The 21,883-nt window shown below is 39.5% G+C and overlaps 1 protein-coding gene across 1 annotated transcript in view; it reads left to right on the top strand.

Moving 5' to 3' along the window:
• Window positions 1-21,855, top strand: part of med13a (mediator complex subunit 13a) — an 88,223-nt gene extending 66,368 nt beyond the window's left edge. The window contains exons 11-30 of the mRNA XM_073829374.1: window positions 1,664-1,694; window positions 1,947-2,068; window positions 2,366-2,456; window positions 2,840-3,042; window positions 3,579-3,778; window positions 5,830-6,743; window positions 9,478-9,645; window positions 9,816-10,039; window positions 10,819-11,008; window positions 11,105-11,513; window positions 11,635-11,854; window positions 14,039-14,230; window positions 15,010-15,233; window positions 16,660-16,802; window positions 17,027-17,185; window positions 17,933-18,118; window positions 18,218-18,372; window positions 19,679-19,843; window positions 20,500-20,600; window positions 20,683-21,855. Coding sequence (XP_073685475.1) covers window positions 1,664-1,694; window positions 1,947-2,068; window positions 2,366-2,456; window positions 2,840-3,042; window positions 3,579-3,778; window positions 5,830-6,743; window positions 9,478-9,645; window positions 9,816-10,039; window positions 10,819-11,008; window positions 11,105-11,513; window positions 11,635-11,854; window positions 14,039-14,230; window positions 15,010-15,233; window positions 16,660-16,802; window positions 17,027-17,185; window positions 17,933-18,118; window positions 18,218-18,372; window positions 19,679-19,843; window positions 20,500-20,600; window positions 20,683-20,815 — 4,230 coding nt within the window. The 3' untranslated portion in view covers window positions 20,816-21,855. The remainder of the gene's footprint in view (window positions 1-1,663; window positions 1,695-1,946; window positions 2,069-2,365; window positions 2,457-2,839; window positions 3,043-3,578; window positions 3,779-5,829; window positions 6,744-9,477; window positions 9,646-9,815; window positions 10,040-10,818; window positions 11,009-11,104; window positions 11,514-11,634; window positions 11,855-14,038; window positions 14,231-15,009; window positions 15,234-16,659; window positions 16,803-17,026; window positions 17,186-17,932; window positions 18,119-18,217; window positions 18,373-19,678; window positions 19,844-20,499; window positions 20,601-20,682) is intronic.
• Window positions 21,856-21,883: the final 28 nt, after the last annotated feature.

The raw sequence follows: 21,883 nt of genomic DNA, 5'->3' as shown, positions 1-21,883 counted from the left end.
GCCGCATTCTTTTGTTGTAAAATACATAGTCTACATAGAAAATTGCCTTCGTAACTCCTGTACTCCACTCCAGGGTTCTGCTATCGATTACGGGGCGGAGTGATTTGCATGTACAGGCGTTTATTACAGAGTTGGTCATTAGGATGTGAAGTGTGTGTACGGAGGAACAGATTACACTCTTTATGCAGAGAGACGGCCTGCAGCGTAATGAAATTATGCACGGCGTAATGAATCTCTGCATAGCGTGCGGCTTGCATTGTAATGGTGGCTCTGAGATGTGCAGGTTGCATGAGGGGCAGGTTAAGGGTCTGGGGTGGGTTCGTAAGACGCAGAGGGAAAGCTGCAGTCCCATTAGCCTGTGCCATAATCTTATATTACAATGTTATTTATTATTCTGTGCGTGGAAGATATCATTTGGTGGTAAAATATAAATATGCTTCCACACTCACTCTGCTGTTTCTTTCACACTCTCCCTCACTCTTCTTTTGCCGCCACATTTTCTGATTGGTTGGCTGCTTCTAGGTGATTGTTAACCAACATGAGATCATGAACCAACGCACTCTGGACTGTTTTCGTCTTGTGTTTTGAGGAAGTTAATCAGAGTGTGCCTGATTTTTATATATCACCTTAAAATATAATATAATGAAATACACTGCTGCTCAAAGTTTGGGATCAATAAGACTTTTTAAAAGTTTTTAAAGAAGTCTCTTAAGCTCATCAAGGCTGCATTTATTTGATCAAAAATACAGAAAAAACAATATTGCAAAATGTTATTACAATATAAAATAATGTTTTTTATTTTAATATACTTTAAAATATAATTTATTCCTGTCATGCAAAGCAAAATTTTCATCAGCTGTTTTAAGTGTCAAATGATCCTTCAGAAGTCATTTGAATATGCCAAATATTTTTTTTTTTTTTTTGGAACGTGAATTTTTTTCTAACAATGTGAATCTACGCTATCGCTTTTTATTAATTTAACACCCTTGCTGAATAAAAGTGTTATTTTGTTCAAAAAATAAAAATGTACTGCCCCCAAACTTTTGAACAGTAGTGCATATTGTTAGAAAACCATTCTATTTTTCTTTTCTTTTTAACATTTTATTGAATCCTGAAAAGATATCACAGGTTCCCAAAAAAATATTAAGCAGCACAACTGTTTTCAACATTGTTAATAAATCAGAATATTATAATGATTTCTGAAGGATCATGTGACACTGAAGACTGGAGTAATGATGCTGAAATTTTTTTCTTTGTATCACAGGAATAAATTACATTTTAAAATATATTCACAAAACAGTTATTTTAAATTGAAATAACATTTCGCAATATTACAGTTTTCTGTATTTTTGATAAAATAAATGCAGCCTTGATGGGCATAAGAAACATTTAAAAGCCATTTAAAATATTACTAATCCCAAACTTTTGAGTGGCAGTGTATATCACTGAAATACATGAATCCGTACCAAACAGAACTATTTTAAGGGTTTAATCTAGTAGAAATAGTTCTTAAAGGTAGCATTTGCCTCAACCCATTTGCGATATACACGTGTCAAAGTACGTTTTGGACCATGCATATCTAATCTAACATAACCTTTGTGTATCTCTGCATTACATATTATCCATTTTTAAACATTTGCTATGTTATTTTGCTCTCTTACAGGGAGAAGATGGCAATGCTGCACTATCAGATGGTAAGGACTGTCCTATTACACTCCAGTGACTTTCATGAACCCCTCTCAAATCCTGAGTCCATTTATTTTATTTGAAATAGTTTCCCTGTTGACCAGCCTGGGTCAGTTTAGTGTATTGTTGCCCATAAAGGTTAAATGTGTTCGCTGAGGGAGGGAAAGGGCTCGTCCTGATATTGTCTCAAGCCCAGGCTGTGGTTACGCTGGAGAAGAGGCCTGTGTGTTAAGCTTTCACTCTCTTTCTCTCTCTCTCAGATGCTCAGCGGGCTGCGGCCCATAACCGTGCTGCTTCCACCAGCCTCATACATGATTCAGACCTGGCAGTCTCCTTCAAAGACCTGGACAACCTGTTCAACTCAGACGAGGACGAACAAACAGTTAGTATCAAGCTGTCTTTCTATCATCTCTGTCTATTTTGTGTCCCCTTTGCGTCACTGTGTGAAAATAAATTCTGTTGGTTTGGCAAATTTTTACAATTTCGGGCTCGGAGGTGATTGCCGTGCATAATTAGATGTTAAAATGCATCATCAATATGTAATTACTGTTAAAATTACCATTGGAATATAAGGGCATGTTGCAATGGAAATTATTTTTTTTTCTTCTTCAGAAAAGAAGCTGTAATTTTAATGGAATCATAGCACTGATTTTTGGCTAATTTGTGCGTTTCTCCATAGCCTGGGGCGCGGAGAGCTGTAAATGGAGCAGATGAGAAGTTTGGCAGCAAGGAGTCGAAGCCAGCCACACTGGACCCTGTCTCCTGTATAAGTGAGCACAGTCTCTGTCTCTATAAATATACAGGGTTTGCTTCATCATTCAAACTCAGTATACTGCTCCCTGCTGGTCACTGTGACAATTTTTACATTGCCTGCAAACAGGAACATCATGCACATATTTCTTTGAGTGGGAACAAGGTGTTATTTTTTCTTAACATGCAAAAATGACTGGTTCTTAAATACTATATGCATTTTAATAAACCAATCAAAGCAAGTTCTTTGTATAGCAACTTTGACATTTTAACAATAAGTCCTTTTGATTTCCACAAGAATAAGTAGGAAATAGGTTTATGAGATGACTTGCATGTATTGTACATCATCCCCTGCATCCTTCCACTTACATGTCATCTTTCCCTCTGCTCATGCATCCCTCAGGCTCGGCTGATCTACACCAGATGTTCCCTACGCCTCCGTCTTTAGAGCAGCACAACATGGGTTACTCTCCCATGAACAAAGAGTATGGTTGTATGGAGCCCGGCTCTGGCCTCAACACTCTAGATGGCCCTACTGCTCTGAGTGGCCAGTTTAAAATCGAGGTGGAGGAGAGTTTCTGCAGCCCCAAACCTTCTGAAATCAAGGTGAGACGAGTAATGCATTCATCAATACAGTCATATTTTCTGTCCTCACTGAAAGCAAACTGCTGTGCAAAGCAACACTCCAAATCACAGCCAATCAGAATGCACTTCATCTTTGATAATTTACTTATTAAGATCATTTACTCACCCCCCTTTGTCATTCAAGATGTTCATGTCTTTCTTTCTTCAGTCATAAAGAAATTGATTTTTGAGGAAAACATTTCAGGATTTCTCTCCATATAGTAGACTTCTATGGTGCCCGTGAGTTTGAACTTCCAAAATGCAGTTTAAATGCAGCTTCAAAGAGCTCTAAACTATCCCAGCTGAGGAAGAAGGGTCTTATCTAGTGAAACGATTAGTTATTTTTTCTAATAAAGAAAATTGTCAATTTATATACATTTATCTGTTATTTTTTTGTTCTGGAAGTGATCTTCTCCTTTAAGCATTTTTTAATAGCTAGATAAATGTTCTGTGATTTTCTAAACTTGTGTTGAAAGCTCTAAACTTGTGTTTTCTTTCTTGTTAATCTCTCTCCCCAGGACTTCTCATTTGTGTACAAGCCTGAGTTGTGTCAGCCGTTTGTGGGCTGCTCCATGTTTGCCCCCCTGAAGTCTTTGCCCAGTCAGTGCCTGCCCCCTATCAAACTGCCTGATGAGTGTGTTTACAGGCCCAGCTGGACAGTGGGAAAACTGGAGCTACTCAACTCTGTACCTGCTATGACCATTTTCAGCAAGGATGGGTGAGTTTCACATCTGGGGTGAAATGTACTGAACCTACTCTATGAACAACACCGATGTCTTTACAAAGACCTTTACACAGGATCTGGTCCCACTTTATATGTGACCCTGGACTACAAAACCAGTCTTAAGTAGCATGGGTATGTTTGTAGCAATAGACAAAAATACATTATATGGGTCAAAATTGTCGATTTTTCTTTAATGACAAAAATCATTAGGATATTAAGTAAAGTAATATCCTATGCATTAGTAATATGTAATAGTAATATGCATTGCTAAGAACTTAATTTGGACAAGTAGAAATTTTCTCAATATCTTGATTTATATATTTTTTTGCACCCTCGTATTCCAGATTTTCAAATAGTTGTATCTCGGCCTATCATAACAGACAGCTTATTGATTCAGCTTTCAGATGATGTATAAATCTCAATTTCAAAAATTGACCCTTATGGCTAGTTTTGTGGTCCAGGGTCACATATTAGGTGGCCTTAACTACTATGTACTTGCATCAAAAAATAAGTACAATGTACTTATTGTGTTCATATTGTATTGCAAAACATTTTTGCTGCTATTGAGGTGGGATACGGGTAAGGTTAGGGACATGATTGGTGGTAAAGTGATGGGTTAACAGTGTAATTTTAAGTGTAATTACATAAATTAATTGCAGATGTAATTACATGCAGGTTTTTTAAAATATGTGCAATGTAAAAACATGTATGTACACAATAAGTGTATTATAAGTACTTAGTTAAGGCCACTTAATATAAATTGGGACCGAGGATCTCACGAAGAAATGTCTGTGCCATATTTCACCCCCGATTCAAAACAAAAATGATAAAATATACTTTGCAATTAAAATTTTGTTCCTTCTGACAGTAAAGCACATTTCCTTGACATTTGCAATTCTCATAAATTATAGAACAATGCAAAAAAGTTTTTCAAAGTTTATCAGATGTCTTTCCCTTTTAATTTGTGGGGTGAAATATAATTTTCTGCAACATTCACCCAAGAACTGTAAGTACAAACCCGTGTTCTGTGGAATCAGTTACACCCACACACCTCTTGTTCTTAGTAATGGTGAATAGAGAATAAAAGCGAAGAACAGGTGTTAACACACTGGTAATTAGCCTGTCAAATCCATCTGCTGCCACTGTCCTTTTATTTTCTTATATTTAGAAGCTGCTTATCTCAGAGCTTCTTCAGTGTCCACACTCAAGCTGCTCTGTTTCTCATGGACTGGTTTATTTGAATAGCCGGTGATTGCTCAGACGACCACATCTGATTGTTATTCACATTGTGGTATTCATAATCTTGTTGTCTGGTTTGATTTTTTTTTTTTTTAATTGTGGCGGTATGGACCTGTGTCAGATTGAACTTCAGCAACACTCTTTCATTCTGTTAGTCTGAAGTTAGAGTTACGCTGCTTGTATTGTCTTTTTACACTGATGCTGTATTGAAACAGATGAAAAAATAATCTGATAAAGTTATTTTCATACATTAATCTCAGAGAGCAAAAAGAACACTGTGTTCTTCAACGTTATATTTGGTGTCAGTAGAAATTTAGTGAAATCAAGAGAGGAGAGGGTGTTGCGAATAGTCGATGACAGGGCGATAAGTCTAGTCGTAAAGTCCACGTTTGTTTAAGTCAGTCCAAAAGCCCTTTATGAGCTGGTTAGGCTTCTTTTATAACCCGCAGCAGCTGGGGGAGAGGGCCACGTCTTCAAATGGGGGACCTTCAAACGCCTGCCTGTTTTTAAAGGCCACCGGGAGCCACACTCTGCATTCTCACACTCACACAAACGCACACACGTATGGTCCATGTGGCACAAGCTGTGCTTTCATTTCTTGCACAGCTGCCTGTTGGACCGTCTGTCTAAAAATAGTTTCTCCCTTCCTCCCCCCTAGAGGTCTTCTTAGGATACAAGTACAATACTGCAGCTCATGATATATGTCCACTGTTTAATGTCCAATAATCATCAATGGTAGTAAGATTAGATGAGATGTTTTAAGTATAGTCCCAATTAACCTCACCTTTCTGTTTTTTGCACTCTAGTGAAAACAATGCTATGGAACAAGAGTACATCCAGACGTACACCCCTCAGACCCACACGCCATTCTTGTCTAACAGCGCTCCGCCCAGCAACAGTGGCACGAGCATCCTTCCATCTCCTGCCACGCCTCGCTTCTCAGCTCCCACCCCTCGCACCCCACGGACGCCCCGGACCCCCAGAGGCCCAGCCAGTGTGCAAGGTTCCCTCAAATACGAGAACTCGGACCTGTACTCGCCAGCCTCGACGCCTTCCACCTGCAGGCCGCTCAACTCTGTTGAACCTGCGACGGTTCCCTCCATCCCTGAAGCCCACAGCCTATACGTCAACCTCATCCTGTCGGAGTCTGTCATGAACCTGTTTAAGGACTGCAACTTTGACAGCTGCTGCATCTGCGTCTGCAACATGAACATCAAAGGCGCCGATGTGGGCATCTACATCAGCGACCCCAACATGGAGGCCCAGTATCCCTGTGGGTGCGGCTTCAGCGCCGTCGTCAACCGGCGCTACGGAAATGGCTCCGGACTCTTCCTGGAAGACGAGCTGGATATCATCGGACGGGGGTCGGACGTGAGCCAGGAGGCGGAGAAGCGCTTTGAGACAATACGAAGCATGTCGCTGGAGAAGACAGGGGGTGGAGGCAAGGATCGAGTCCCGGACGAGCTTATTTTGCTCCTGCAGGATCAGTGCACTAATCCCTTCTCCCCCATGCTGCCATTGGACCTGGAGGGACCCTCTTCCCAGGGGCCAGGGGGCGCCACTGTACCACCGTGTGTGCGTGTGGAGGAGAGGGACTTCCACAACGACTGTTACATGGCTCTAGAACACGGGCGCCAGTTCATGGATAACATGTCCGGTGGGAAGGTGGACGAGACGCTGGTGAAAAGCACGTGTTTGCACCATTGGGCCAAACGCAGCGGTGAGAGACTAGAGCATGTTCGCCATTTGTTTATGCTTCATTTCTATTTACAGTAAAAACCAATGCTCTTCATTAAGCGGGTACTTCAATTATCACACATATTACCATAAAAGAAGGAAGACATTCATATTTACTAAAGAGTAGATGATAACGTGAGGTTAAAGTTGACCCTACTTACTTTAATATACTTTCCTGGTCTTTATGTGAGCAGTTAATTGTTCTCGGTCCTTCCTTTTACAGTTTTAAGAGTGTGCTGACAGCCTATTACCATTTATGTGTTCTGCTAGTGATGCCCTGACAATTCAGAAACCAAACATATTCAGCCAAAACCGCAAAAATCTATTAGAATTAGAGTTCTTGGTAGGGATGTAACGATATTATCAATATCGTGGTATCACGATAGCAAAACTGTCTCGATATTATCGTGGTCACATGACGATATGAAACAAATAGGTGCCGAAAGCACAATATGACTTAATCCCTTCATCAAGGCAGTTTTTGCTGCATGTTCCAAAGCGAAGCAATGCGTTTTTGTAAGCCTGTTTTCACTGAAGATGGAGTTTTTCTTTAAAATAAAAGCTGTACTGTTGTTTCCATTAAAAAAAGCTTAAAAGTGCAGTATGAGTTGTTGACAGCTAGATGGGTAATGTTACTGCAGTCCATATTCAAAACAGTAAAAATAATTTTCATTTATTTTACAGTGCAATTGTTTACAATATATGACTATTTCTGTCATAGGAATAACAGTATATAAAATTGTTATTATATTCTAATTTGTTTGGCTTCTAAAACACCAGTGTGAATGTCATTTAGACAGTATATCATAACTAAAAAGAGGGTTGAGTCCCCTTTAAAGTTCACTGACTTAAGTTTTATTAGTTAAGAGCATGGGTTAGAACTCTTAATTTTGAACTCTTAAAGTGCATTATATAGAATAATTTAACTTTTAAAATGTACAGCATTTAATATCTTTATCACGCATTATGAGATTTTGATATTGGTACTAGGGGTGGGCGATATGACCTAAAATTTATATCACGGTATTTTTCATCTTTTGAACGGTGACGGTATAATATCACGGTATTATGTTCCTGGTCCCTTCAATGCTGACAAATAAGAGTTGGTAGAGTGAATTCACTGAGATGTGGCTTCTCCAGTCAAGTCAATTTGCTTCATTGAACTGAAACCCCTGTGAGGTAGTGCCAATAGTTCAGCAAGTAATAATCATCAGCAAGATTTCTGTCTTTATTTGTATAGTGTCGTCCATGAAAATGAGGCTCAGAGGTGCCATGAATGCAATCAAATTTATAAATTCATGTTGAGATTTAGTTTTTTTTTTTAATAAAATTTGGAATACACAAGTAGTATTTAAGATTTCAATAACTGAAAGGATCTGCCAGCAGGTGGCGGCAAGACACTGAAATTAATTACTGAATCGTATTGTTCATTTGATTCGTTTGAACACATGGTTCATTTAAGTGACTCTTTATGAATGCGAAATTGAATCATTTCACTAGATTAGTTTAAAAACGCACGTTCACTTATAAACGAAACACCGTTGTGTTTGATTGGAGAACGCATCTTCATTTAAACACAGCGGTGTGACTTATTCCAGAATAAATTTTGAAAATGAAACTGAGCAAAATCGGGTATAGTGTTATTCTCAGTAATGTAAGTCACTTAATAATAACTTCTTGTTTATTTAACGGCTGTAGTAAATTAATATCTCATTTACAAACTCCCATAAAAATATTAAAAGCTGTCCCTCATCTTAGTTTGCGATATCACAAAGCTCTATTATAATAATCAAAGACGCTCTCTGTACTGCAATCAATCTCTTATTTACTCTCTCTACACTTTGTTGATAGAAGGAATCGTGAGATATGACTGTGATACATTACTGTGCTGTGAACCTAGACAGGTCGGTCGGCGTTTGGCTTTCCGGTGCATTTAGAAATTACACAACAGGAACAAACCAGCGATCGTATTTATCTCCGCCATGGTCGATCGCACCAGTGTTGTTATTCGCGCGAGTGATGGGGAAACCTCCCGCGGATAAACTAGTGAGTGACGCCATGCGCATGGTGTGAACGCACCGACTATATGTGCGCACGTAATTGACAAACGGTCACAGGCAAATTAAACTTAGGTGTAGCTTATTATTTAGAATTAGCTATTATTGATGTAAATGCAGCCGTTCAAGGCACATAATTGATTTATTACGGTATTGACGGTATTAGAAAATCCATATCGTGGCGCAATGTCACACCGGTGTTAACTATGATACCGGTGTACCGCCCACCCCTAATTGGTACATCTCTAGTTTTTGGACAAAATTGTCTTAGAGGGTTGAAATCATACACTGAAATAGTGTTTTAGCAGTGGAAGTGTCTATTTTGTGCACATAATGTAGATAAGCAACATCAGGTGAACATCTCAGCAGTGTAGACACACTTCACAGAGACCAAGAATGATTGTAGAGTAGCAATATGTAAAATTAGTTTGGCTGAAATTTCGAAAGAGGCCTTGTTTCTGAACTTTATTATTTACTAAGTTTCTTATTTTTTTGCCTAAATGAAAACTCAGTTTTGATTTTTTTTTTTTTTTTTTGATTCAAAGATTTCGGTGCAAAATCTGTGTTCTACTCATGCTTACATATGGTAGTAAATGTTGAATATTGACAGATTTGATTATATGTAATAAACCCTCCCTCTCTCTTTCTTTCGCTTTGTAGCAGTGGATGTGAGCGGACTGTGCTCTCAGGATGTGTTGAGGGTTCTCCTCTCTCTTCAGCCTGTTCTTCAGGATGCCATCCAGAAGAAGAGGACTGTTCGCTCATGGGGAGTCCAGGGACCTCTCACCTGGCAGCAGTTTCACAAGATGGCTGGAAGAGGGTCTTATGGTGAGCACTTGTTGAGCTAAAAGGCCATCTTGGTTTTTGGAGTGGAAATGTTCAAAATTACACTTTGACAAGATTGTTAGTGGACTTTGAAATTAATGCCAGGGGCCACCTTGATACTACTCACCTCTCAGTCTGACTGTAACTTAATTTCCTTCTTTGCTCCTCTCCAGGCACTGATGAGTCTCCAGAGCCACTGCCCATTCCTACCTTCTTGGTTGGATATGAGTATGACTTTGTGGTGCTGTCTCCCTTCGGTCTGCCATACTGGGAGAAGCTACTGCTGGATCCCTTTGGCTCCCAGAGAGATGTGGGATATCTGGTCCTCTGCCCGGACAGCGATTCTCTCCTCGCTGGAGCCAAAAGCTTCTTCAGAGAGCTGACAGCAGTCTACGAGGTAAGAGAGTTCATGAATTTTTAGTTTTTCAAAAGACGTTTTATCTCACACTTTCCACCTTATTTTTCAACATGGACGTTTTCCTTTAAATGGACGAGACTTCCAATTCATTAGCCAATATGGGTAAATAACTAAAAGAATACAGTAAATGGTCAAATATTTTAGCAACAAACCAGTGTTCTGGTTACAATAATGAATTCAAATATGATGTGACTGACAATGGAAGCCTGGCAAATCCCAGTTAAAAATTGTTGCACCTGCTGTTACATTAAAAATAAAGTGGACCACAAAACCTCATATGGGTCAAGTTTTTGAAATCATCTGAAAAATAAGCTTTCCATTGATGTATGGTTTATTAGGATAGGACAATATTTGGCCGGGATACAACTTGAAAATCTGAAATCTAAGGGTGCAAAAAAAATCTAAATATTGAGAAAATCGCCTTTAAAGTTGTCCAAATGAAATTCTTAGCAATGCATATTACTAATCAAGAATTAAGTTTTGATATTTATGGTAGGAAATTAACAAAATATCTTAATGCAACATGATCTTTACTTAATATCCTAATGATTTTTGACAAAAGAAAAATCTATAATTTTGAGCCATACAATGTATTTTTGGCTATTGTTACAAATATACCTGTGCTACTTAAAACTGGTTTTGTGGTCCAGGGTCACATATGATGTACAATGATTTTATGTCCACTGCACTTTTTTTTTACATTTCCTGGCTTCTTTGTCCTGCTTTCTGATTAGTGTCTTTCTTTTTCTGCCCAACAGTCTTGTAAGCTCGGTCAGCATCGACCAATCTCCAAAGTGCATGCTGATGGCATTGTTACGGTGGGTGGAGCTGCTGCCAAGAAGCTCTCAGAACAGCCAGTCAGTGATTGGTTCCTGAAAGCAGCTAGTGGCGGCAGTGATGCGTTCGCCAAGCTGAAGCTGTTTGCCCAAGTCTGCAGACATGACCTCGGTAAGACCCATCTCTCTCTTTCTCCGTAATCCCTGCTGTCACAGAAATATATCAACGAGTACTTGTCTCACTAATCTTCATCTTATGTTTCTTCAGCTCCATACCTCGCTACACAGTCATTGGACAGCTCTCTTCTCATTCAGCCTGTCCCTTCTTCCACCCAATCATCCTCTTCGCAATCCTCAGGCTCGGCTTCCTCCAACTCCCAAACCTCAATGGCCTCCGGAGGCTCCGCCCTCAACAACAACAGTGCTGCCAGCAACAGTGGCTCAGGCCTGCCAGGCAACACCAATAACACCCCCTCCTCCGCCTCAGGCCCTCAGGGCAGCAGCATCCAGTCTGCCAAGCCCAGCTCGTTCCCTCCCTTTGGAAGCATGGGAGTCCAAGGTAACAGCTCCCAGTCTGGGGCTCTGGGCCAGCAGGCTGTCACCCAGAACTCAAGCCTCCCTGGAGACAATTCAGCCGTCAACAGCCAGACTCAGGGGCCATCTGAACCACCAGAGAGGTACACAATGTATTCATTGCCTTTTCCTGTCATAATAGTAGCATCATGTATCAATTAAAGTCCTGTCAAAATGTGAAGTTGTAAAACACATTAAAAACTATTTTTTTCCCTCTTTCATCAGCACTATGGAGAGAGAAAAGGTTGGAGTTCCTACAGATGGAGATTCCCATGCCATCACCTACCCACCTGCCATCATGATCTATATTGTGGACCCTTTCTCGTATGAGGAGGCAGAGCCAGGAGCGTCACAATCAAGCATGTGGACGCTGGGACTCCTCCGCTGCTACCTGGAGATGCTGCAGGGCCTTCCAGCTCACATCCGCAACTCTGTGTTTGTACAGGTAGGTACAGAAGCTGATGCATGACATCCTTTACAGTGGACACATCATTAAAAGTCAGTTTAGCATTTCAGGGTGATGTTCACATGCATGCAAGTGGAAGCCGATAGAGCAAAAAAGTCTAGCACAGTGGTTTTCAACTAGGGGCACCAAGATGTCTTAATTATTGGAAAGAAGACAAAACAAGTAGGGATGCACCGATATGTATCGGCCGATCACTTGCGCGTTTTGTCAGTAAAGCCGGTTCTGTAATCAGCGGTAAATGCCATCAGGTGCGTGATTTCACGTTGAGCCGTATATACTACACACAGCCGTTGTTCACTGAGGAGCTGCGCACATTCACACTGATAATGAACATTGATTTGCGCAGCTCGTCGGTAAACAACGGCTGTGTGTAGTATATACGGCTCAACGTGAAATCACGCACCTGATGGCATTTACCGCTGATTACAGAACCGGCTTTACTGACAAAACGCGCAAGCATGATTGGCCGATTCGTATCGGTGCATCCCTACAAACAAGCATTAAAATCTGCTATTAAATTTTTTTTTCTTTGAAGAACCAGGAATCCCATTGTCTTTAACCTGGATATATGAAGAACCCCAATCATAAAAGTGTGATTTCTAGATCTTGAAAAGTCATTTGATTAATTAATAATCCTAAAATCATAATTTCCTCTTTCCTCCGCCATTCATAAGTTCTCGTCTTTAATGAAAAAACTCTTCTCCATCAAAGACGAGATTTTACAGCTTTCCGTGTTTTCAATGTTATACGCGCAGGGCGTAATTATGCATCTTCTATCGATCCAAGACGCTCCCGGTCAAAAACACAGGCAAGGAAGACAGAAAAAGCTATCTTAAATGTGACCCTGGACCAGAAAACCAATAGCATGTGTATATTTGTAGCAGTAGCCAAAAATACATTGTATAGGTCAAAAATATTTGTTTTTCTTTTATTCCAAAAATCATTAGAATATTAAGTGAAGATCATGTTCCATGAAGATATTTTGTAAATTTCCTACCGTAATTTTTGATTAGTAATATGCATTGCTAAGAGCTTCATTTGGAAAACTTTAAAGAGGATTTTCACAGTACAGTAGTTTATAAAGTAGTTTGCTAACTCTCGGCCAAATTTCGTCCCATCCTAACAAACATATGAAATAACATACATCAATAGAAAACTTACTCATTTAGTTTTCAGATTATGTATAAATCTCAGTTTAAAAAATTTGACCCTTATGACTGGTTTTGTGGTCCAGGTTCACATATATAAACTGAAAAATAATGCAATCAACAATAAAAAGCATATAAATGAAAACTGCCTGATGTTGCCAAGTAAAATATTGATCCAAGAAGTGCTAAAGGACTGTGAATCTTTGACTGAATCTTTGATAAAACTTGCTTTCTCAGCTCAATATGTTGCTTTTTTTAATGAAACTTACCTACATTCGAGTTTTAAATTAAAAAAAGAATGCTTAAAGCTAGAATAAAACTTTTTTGTTTAAAAGTAGAGGCTCTTTTTTTAAGTATTGCATGTTCAGATATTCATACAACTAAATATTCTGGGGGCCATAAATTTGTCAAAATGATCAAAAATGCTGGCAGTGGTTGGCAACTTAAAAAAAAAAATATGCTGGTGGGAGAAGTTAAATTATTAAAATTCCATGGGCACTTTTATAATCAATATCCCCTGGTTTCACAGACAAGGCTTAAGCCTAGTCCTAGACTAAAATGTAAGTCTGAGCTGTTTCAACTGAAACAAAATTGCACTGATTGATCTTAAAATATATTGGTGCCTTTGTTTTGTCTCAAGATTCACACCAGTAATGTTTTTTTCTAAGCATGTTTATAAAAATTACTTAAATGTCCTAATTGAACTATGGCCTAATCCTGGCTTAGTCTAAGCCCTGTCTGTGAAACCGGGCCTATATTTTTTTGTAGTTACGCCATGTTCCCAATTTTTATCAGGTCGTGAATTGCGAGTAAAAAAAAAAAAAACTTTTTATCCAGTAAATTAATCCTAATCCTACGGTTTAATGTATAGAAACTAGGGGTCTAGAAGACCAAAAGGTTGAGAACCACTGATCTAGTGTGACTTCAATTCCTCTGGTGTCAAACAGCAGATATGATGTAAAGACAATAGTGAAACAAATCACTGTTTTAACATCAGTGCACTTTGTGTTCCTAGATTGTCCCCTGTCAGTACTTGCTCCAGCCTGTGAGGAGTGAAGAGAGGTACCTCTACGCCCAGCACCTCAAGTCTCTGGCCTTCTCCGTCTTCACCCAGTGCAGAAGACCCCTCCCAACTTCCACCAATGTGAAATCACTGACCGGTTTCGGTCCCGGCCTCGCCCTCGACACTTCCCTCAGGAACCCAGATGTGAGTTGAGGGCTCAGCAGATTGATTGGTTGACAAATACAAAAGCTATTCTTTTTTGTGTATAGAAATGGGTAGCTCAGACAGTCTTCAAAATAATATACGTTAGCATTGCGGAAGCTCTGTCAGTGCTCTAGACTGACAAAGCTTTCGCTCTGCCATGTTAAAGTGCTAGTCTCCAGTGCCAAAAGTGTCAAAATGAACACCCTTATTTGAGGCTCCCAGAGCCCACGGTTCTGACCTCCTCCATAGAGCTCCCACTCTGGCAGCCCATTCAGGCTCTTTAACGGCTCTCAGTGCTGTATGAGAACTCGGTGACGTGTGGAGACTGTTACACTGACCTCCCTGTCCTGGAACAAAACCAATGGGGACTCGCACAACCCAACAGTTCTCTTTCCATTATCTGCTTGGGCAGCTCCGTGAGACCTCCCTAATGGGATCCGGCTTGCATGTTTTGGCAGAGGAATCCGAAAGCTCCACTTGCTCTCCTTTCTTCACCGAGCTATTTGTAGAATCCAATTTTCTCGCTACGCTCACTAGCACTGTTTCTCCCACCCCACTTCCTTCCCCACTCACAAAAGAGATGTGACTACTCGGTGGGGTTTATTGATTTCATAAGGGAGGAAAAGGTTATGTTGACGTGCCCGGGTATGGCCACCATTAGTCTGAGGTTGATGCTTCGACCTTAGCTCTTCACTTTTTTCCTCTTGTCCTGATCTTTGCTGTTTTTATAAGGGAAAAATTCACTATTTTCTATTGACATATGACTTTTTTTGTCACAGAGACCGGAGTGTCTGCGATTGTACACGCCACCCTTCATCCTGGCCCCAACGAAAGACAAGCAAACGGAGCTGGGTGAGACTTTCGGAGAGGCGTCACAGAAGTATAACGTCCTGTTTGTGGGCTACTGCCTGTCACATGATCAAAGATGGCTGTTGGCCACCTGTACGGACCTTTTTGGAGAACTGCTTGAAACCTGTATCATCAGTGTAGACGTACCCAACAGGTGAGCTACGTAAAAACTCCTCACTCATGCAGGTGGTGTAAACTATGCAGGATTAATTATTCACTCAACACTTCAGAAAAGTGTAATATCTGGAATTATTATCACTACCATAGCCATGACAAGTGAAAGACCTGACACCTTTGTAACACTTTTATTTGCATCCCCATGATGTTCCTTTCAAGTATAACAAATTTACACATTTAACTAGTTTCTTATCAAATTATGGGTGTTTAAAAAATATATTTAAAGCATTTGTGACTAGAGGATTTCAGGGTTCTGAGAGATACTTGAATAGTGCTTGAATTATTGAAAGACAATGTACCTGAATTTTTTCATTTTGTCAGTGAGCACATCTTTTCATGCAATTCAAAAAAAAATCTACCTTTTTCGCTTATTTCAGTTAATGTCAGAAAACAGTCAAGCTAAGCAAGTGCTGCTCTAATTGATTCAATCTCGTGACTCGTTTTTAATTTCAATCGATTCACTAGCAAAAACTAGATCAAATTAAAAGAGCCATTAATTTTCGAATTTCAACATCGCTTGTAATGATTTTAAAAAGCTCTTAGTTATGGGTGAAACAGCTCTTCGAAATTCCGAATCAGTTAAACCATTGTGTCGCAAAATGATTCACTGTTTCGAAGCACTCCAATCGTATCGTGTATTGTAAATCATTTGTTTCAGATTGGGAATTCAAATCGTGTATCGCGAATCATTTGATTTAGATTGGAACTTTTGTTCATTTGTTTCAGATCGGGACTTCAAATCGCATGTCGTGAATCATTTGATTTAGATCAGAATGGGTTCATGAATCATTTTGTGAATTGAATGATTCAAATCAAATGATTCGATACAAGATTTGAAGTCCCAATCTAAATCAAATGATTCGTGATCTGTGATCGAGTCCTGATCTGAAATGATGGTTCGCAAATCATTATGCAGAAGAGGACTTCAGAGCGTGGATCACAAATCATTTGATTTAAATTGGAACTTCGGAGTGGGTTTGTGAATCTTTTGTTTTATCGTTTCTTCATAGTGCAGATCGCAAATCATTTAATTCAGATTGGGACTTAGGTGTGGATTCGCCAATCATTAGTTTCATATGAGGTTTTCAGAGTGATTTCGTGAAATTCTTTTGTGTTTTATTTTTTCTTAAACTGTAGAAAACATCAAACCATTAAGGCAATACAGTTATAAAAACAAAACAAAGAAAACTATTGTTTTACTATAGTAAAAGTGTAGTATACTTTGTAATACTTTAGTAGTGACACTTTATTTAGCAATTTTTTTCGAATTTGAAATAGAAGACAAAAGTGAGATTGAAGTCCTTAAAAATCAAAAAAGTAGTCCTTGAAAAAGTCCTTGAAAAGTAATTTTACAGTATCTGTTCGAACCCTGGGTTTTAAATGTTTTGCATTTGTCATCTTAGAGCAAGAAGGAAAAAGGGATCTGCCCGGAAGCTGGGTTTACAAAAGCTCTGGGATTGGTGCCTAGGTTTGGTTCAGATGACATCATTGCCATGGAGAGTGGTGATTGGCCGGCTTGGACGAATAGGGCATGGAGAGTTGCGAGGTAATGCTCATGTCAATGTTTTTTAGATGTTTAACCATGATGATATTAATAGTTCTAACTCCATTTTCTTAATGCTTTTGTAAAAATGATTGCTACATAAGTTTATTATTATTATTGATGACATTGTAATTTTATTTATTATTATTATTGATACCAATCTAGTGGACGCACTGTAGTTTTTTGCACATAGGAATGAATTGGATTTTTTTTCTTCCTCTTGTCAGACTGGAGTATTTTACTGAGCAGACGGAATCTGCAGTCAGTGTCTCGGAGACTGAAGGAGAACTGTAAGCTGTGCGGGATCTCAGCATCTGACACTCCCAGCATCCTTAGCGCCTGCCTGGTTGCCATGGAACCCCAGGGCTCATTTGTCATCATGCCAGGTAGAATCACACTTCCTGTTACTCTCCGTATGGTGTGCATGTTGTCGTCCTTATTTTTATGGCTAGTTTGATGCATTAGCTGTAATTAGTGTGCATAGTTAGTTAGTTAGTTTCTGCTCTATTTGTGGCACAAAAGGGAATTGTAAAAGTAATGACTCTTTAAAAACAGGTTTTCCGAAAACTCTCCATTTGTTCAGAGTTCAGACTCATTATTAAAATGCCCATTAAACCAAACTGGATTAGGATAAAATAGTTAAAGATCAAAAAACACACTTTATCTTTAAAATATATTCCTTCACTGCTGTAGTCGTGCGTGTCTTTGCTGTGGATGTGAATGATAGCCCCAGCGTGTCATAACGCATGTGTCTGCTGTCCCAATCTGATATACACCCCTGTGTGTGTCTCGATCTCATAAAACACTTTTCTGCACTCCTATTGATTCCTGTGCTGGTGTGATGATACTGAAGATCGATGACTTTATTTGACAAAAGCTTTTCATTCTGTCATGGTATCAAGATGTATTGCATCTGATGGATTTTGCCCATCACTCCTAGAGCTTAGAGAGTGACAGCATTTTTTTTATCCTAGGATGCCTATGCAAGGAAAAAAACATGCATTTTTGTATTGGTTTTTGAGTTATTAAAAGTGAATGTCAATTTTAGTCAAACCTGATTCACTAATGAAAATAACAGCTAATAAAAGCTTGTACTTCCATCAGTTTTTAATCTTTTCTGTCTCTTTGTTCAGACTCTGTGTCAACAGGTTCAGTGTTTGGTCGCAGTACGACTCTGAACATGCAGACGTCCCAGCTGAGCACCCCGCAGGACACGTCTTGCACACACATCCTGGTGTTCCCCACCTCTGCTTTTGTGCAAGTCAACAGCTCCAACTACCCACACGAGAACATTGACATTGCCTTCAACCCTGGCAATGGTGAGGAACAAGAGTTTATTTTACTTGGTAGCCTGTGTACTTGGAGATTTTGCCATGTCAATACAAATAAATGATACTGAATCCTCACTTCGTCTCCAGATGGATCAGATCCAATGGGAGGAATCTTTGACCTTCTGGAGCAGGAGAATGACCTGGTTGATCCTGACCTCATAAATATCCTCCCTGCCTCACCCACCACGTCACCAGTCCACTCACCTGGATCCCAGTACCCCCATGGAGGAGATGGGAGCAAGGTAGCGGAGATTCATCACTAAAAAGCAACAAATAATTAGCATGTTTTCTCACAAGAGCTTGTAAAGAAAAATGGCATGACTGAGTAGCAGACATTTTAGTTCAAATAAGTTCAAATAAATTTACTCGCCTCATTCTAAACCCAGACGGCAATGGCAAACAATAGTCTTTAAATTAAGACTTTAATTTTACAGCGTGATCTAATCCTTGTTTAATATTAACTGAACATTTAATTCAACTGTCCACTTTATCTTAAATATATGGCCATTTCTTATTACAGCCACTGTAATTTTGTGAATATGTCGACATCAAAATGTGTAAACTCAGAGCAAGGGTTTAAACCAGGGGTGCCCAACCCTGTTCCTAGAGATATACCTTCCTGCAGAGTTCAGCTCCAACCCTGATCAAACACAACTGAACCAACTAATTAGGATCTGAAGGAACGCTTGATAATTACAGACAGGTGTGTTTGATCAGGGTTGGAACTAAACTGCAGGAATGTCAATCTCCAGGAACAGGGTTGGGCATCCCTGGTTTAAACTTCTATTTTGAAATCATAATGAACAGTTCGCATTAGGGCTGTCACTAACGATTCAATATTGACTAAACATTTAATTCAACTGTCCACTTAATCTTTAATATTGGGCTATTTCTTACAATAGAAATGCCACTGTAATTTCTTGAATATGTGGACATCAAAACGTGTAAACTCAGAGCGAGGGTTTAAACTTTTATTTTGAAATAGTGATGAACAGTTTGCATATTAAGAAAGGTATTTATGTATTCTCCTGTTTTCATAGGTTTATAAATGATTTACCTTACAAATCTAATGAAATGGCACACGCTCAGTTTCCAAATAAACATTACAATAAACTCACAACAATATGCAGAGATGGAGTATGAGACGCACTACACTTGTATATGATAACTGTTCTTGTGGAGCAGCGTTTCTTTTGAACGCAGTTGCTCTACCCTACACGCATGTAAATAATTAAAGCGCATATATTTATTTTATTTAATCATGGTGTTTGTGAGTTCACAATAGTATTGATTATTATGATTTTAAATGTTTAATTATATTATGCCGTCTTGTAAAACAGTCTGATATAGCGTTTTAATGGATACTCGTCCAAAAGTGCCATTTCCGGTAAGTTGATGGTTACTCGACACGGGCAAAATGCAATTGAGGATTTTTTTAAATCGAGTACTCGAACTGATTCAAGGAATTGTGACAGCCCTATAAGTGTTATTTTTGCTTTTTTGTTTGCATTTTTGACGCTCATCTCCATATCTTTTCCTCTTTTTCAGGGTCAAAGTACAGACCGCATGGAGTCTCATGAAGAAGCTCCCAATATCCTCCAGCAGCCATTAGCTCTGGGCTATTTCGTGTCCACGGCTAAAGCAGGTCCACTGCCTGACTGGTTCTGGTCCGCGTGTCCTCAGGCACAGAACCAGTGTCCCCTTTTCTTAAAGGTAATTGCTCCTTGCTCAAAATGCAGAAATTTTTCTCTTTGGATTTGTACAATATTGTATCATTTCCTTAGGAAAAACTGTGCAAAACGGCCATTTTTAACTGGTGCAGAGCCAACGAAATGTTGTCCAGAATGTAATTTTCTTTAAAAAGAAAATGACACCCATCTACCTGTCATGCTTTATACAGGTCACATGACCTTTTGTTTCCTCCTCATGCAGCATTTATAGAGAATCCTGCAATGGGGGATTTTTAATAATTCAGTACTCAGGGATTGGGCCAGACTGCTGTTGGTGTGTGTAAGAAAGAACAGGAGAGAAAACAGACCGATATATATGGAGGGGAATTGAGCTCGCAAAATTTGTCAACATGAATTAAGGCAAAGCGTTTGATTTGATAAGCAGCTGTTTATTGCTGACTTGTTGACTTGTACACAATTAAAAAGTCTGGAGCAAACCGTTCCCTAATAAAGGAAACTGTAAACAGGGGTATGAAAGTTTCTGGCGTCTCGTGTTTACTCGTTCATGGGCTTGTCAATTTAATTCATAACAGGCCCTGACAATGAGAGGAAATGCTCGGCTTTGTAGCTTGTTTCGGGTGGGCGTAGATTAATGGATTCTGTCGACTGAAAAAAATATCTCTCTTTCTCAACTCGCAGGCCTCTCTACACCTCCATGTGTCTTCAGTGCAATCGGATGAACTTTTGCACAGCAAACACTCTCACCCTCTAGACTCCAATCAGACCTCTGATGTTCTCAGGTAAAGTGTCCATCTTTTAGTGATTATAATTCAGTTTAATTTGAGCAAATACTGAATATTCTGAAATGATTTTCCATCACAGATTTGTGTTGGAGCAGTACAACGCCCTTTCCTGGCTGACCTGTGACCCTGCGACCCAGGACCGCCGCTCTTGCCTGCCCATCCATTTTGTGGTGCTCAATCAAATGTACAACTTCATCATGACCATGTTGTAACACTCACAGAGCAGAACTGAGAGCAGGACCTTATCAGGGAACGAAAAAAGAGGAGAGTGAAGAAAAGGTGGATCTGAAAACAACCCAACAGATAACTACAGTGCTGGACTTTATACGTACGTGGGTAGGCCTTCACTACACCTGAGACCCAGCACTGTGGAGGAGAAAATCAGGCGTTTGGTGTTCATAACACTCACTCGAAGAGAAAGGGAGGAGAAACGAAGGCCTCGTATGAGTTTTTCGGCAACGCGGAGGCCAAAGAAGGAAGACGGAAGTGCTGACTGGTGGTGTTCTACATCCCTGGATCCACAGCCGCTACGACCATAGCGCACGGTTCCTCGGTTAGCATGGATTCGGCCAGTTCTATAATCAATGTGTATGGAGAAGAAGTAATCTGTATAGAATCTGATGGAAAGGGACTTTGATGCTCTATGAAATGAGAGAATGAATTCTTGGTTTTAAAACCTCTAATTCCCTGTTTCTTTTGGATGGGATTATATCCAAATGAAATGCCTGCATCTGTCTTATTTATTGTAAGTTTTTAAATGTATAATTTGTCTGATTTCTTAACCTCTTTTATATATAAAAGTTCTAGAAGGTTTGTATCGCCTTCCTGCTTTAAAGCAATTGGTCAAAAATATATGTAATCGTCTTAATTACAAAAACAAACCAACAAAAAAAACCCACTAAAAAGATGAATAAAATAAAGTTGCGGTAGGATGCTTTTAGAGTATTATTTTTTGTAAGGGAGACAGATTATTTGTATTGTCACGATGTACAGAGGAGACCGGATAGGGGGTTTCTGTCCGCGCCTTTGCGTGTGGACACTATTACAGCTAAGCTTTAGCTGCACGGGACTTGTACAGCAATGAAGTTCACTGTGTTTAAAAATAAAGAGGTACATTGTCGTATATTGTATTTTATACCACACATTTAGACACAAAAACGAAAAACTGCAATATATAAATAATTATATATGAATGCCGCACCAGCCTTGGGTGGCACTGCTTCTGTTTTAGGAATAAAAAGAGTCAACTTCATGTTTTTCCTGTGCTTGTGTTTTTTGGG

This window comes from Garra rufa, chromosome 23 (genome assembly GCF_049309525.1).
Source record: "Garra rufa chromosome 23, GarRuf1.0, whole genome shotgun sequence".
Classification (NCBI taxonomy): Eukaryota; Metazoa; Chordata; class Actinopteri; order Cypriniformes; family Cyprinidae; genus Garra; species Garra rufa.
This window is presented reverse-complemented; position numbering and strand designations above follow the sequence as displayed.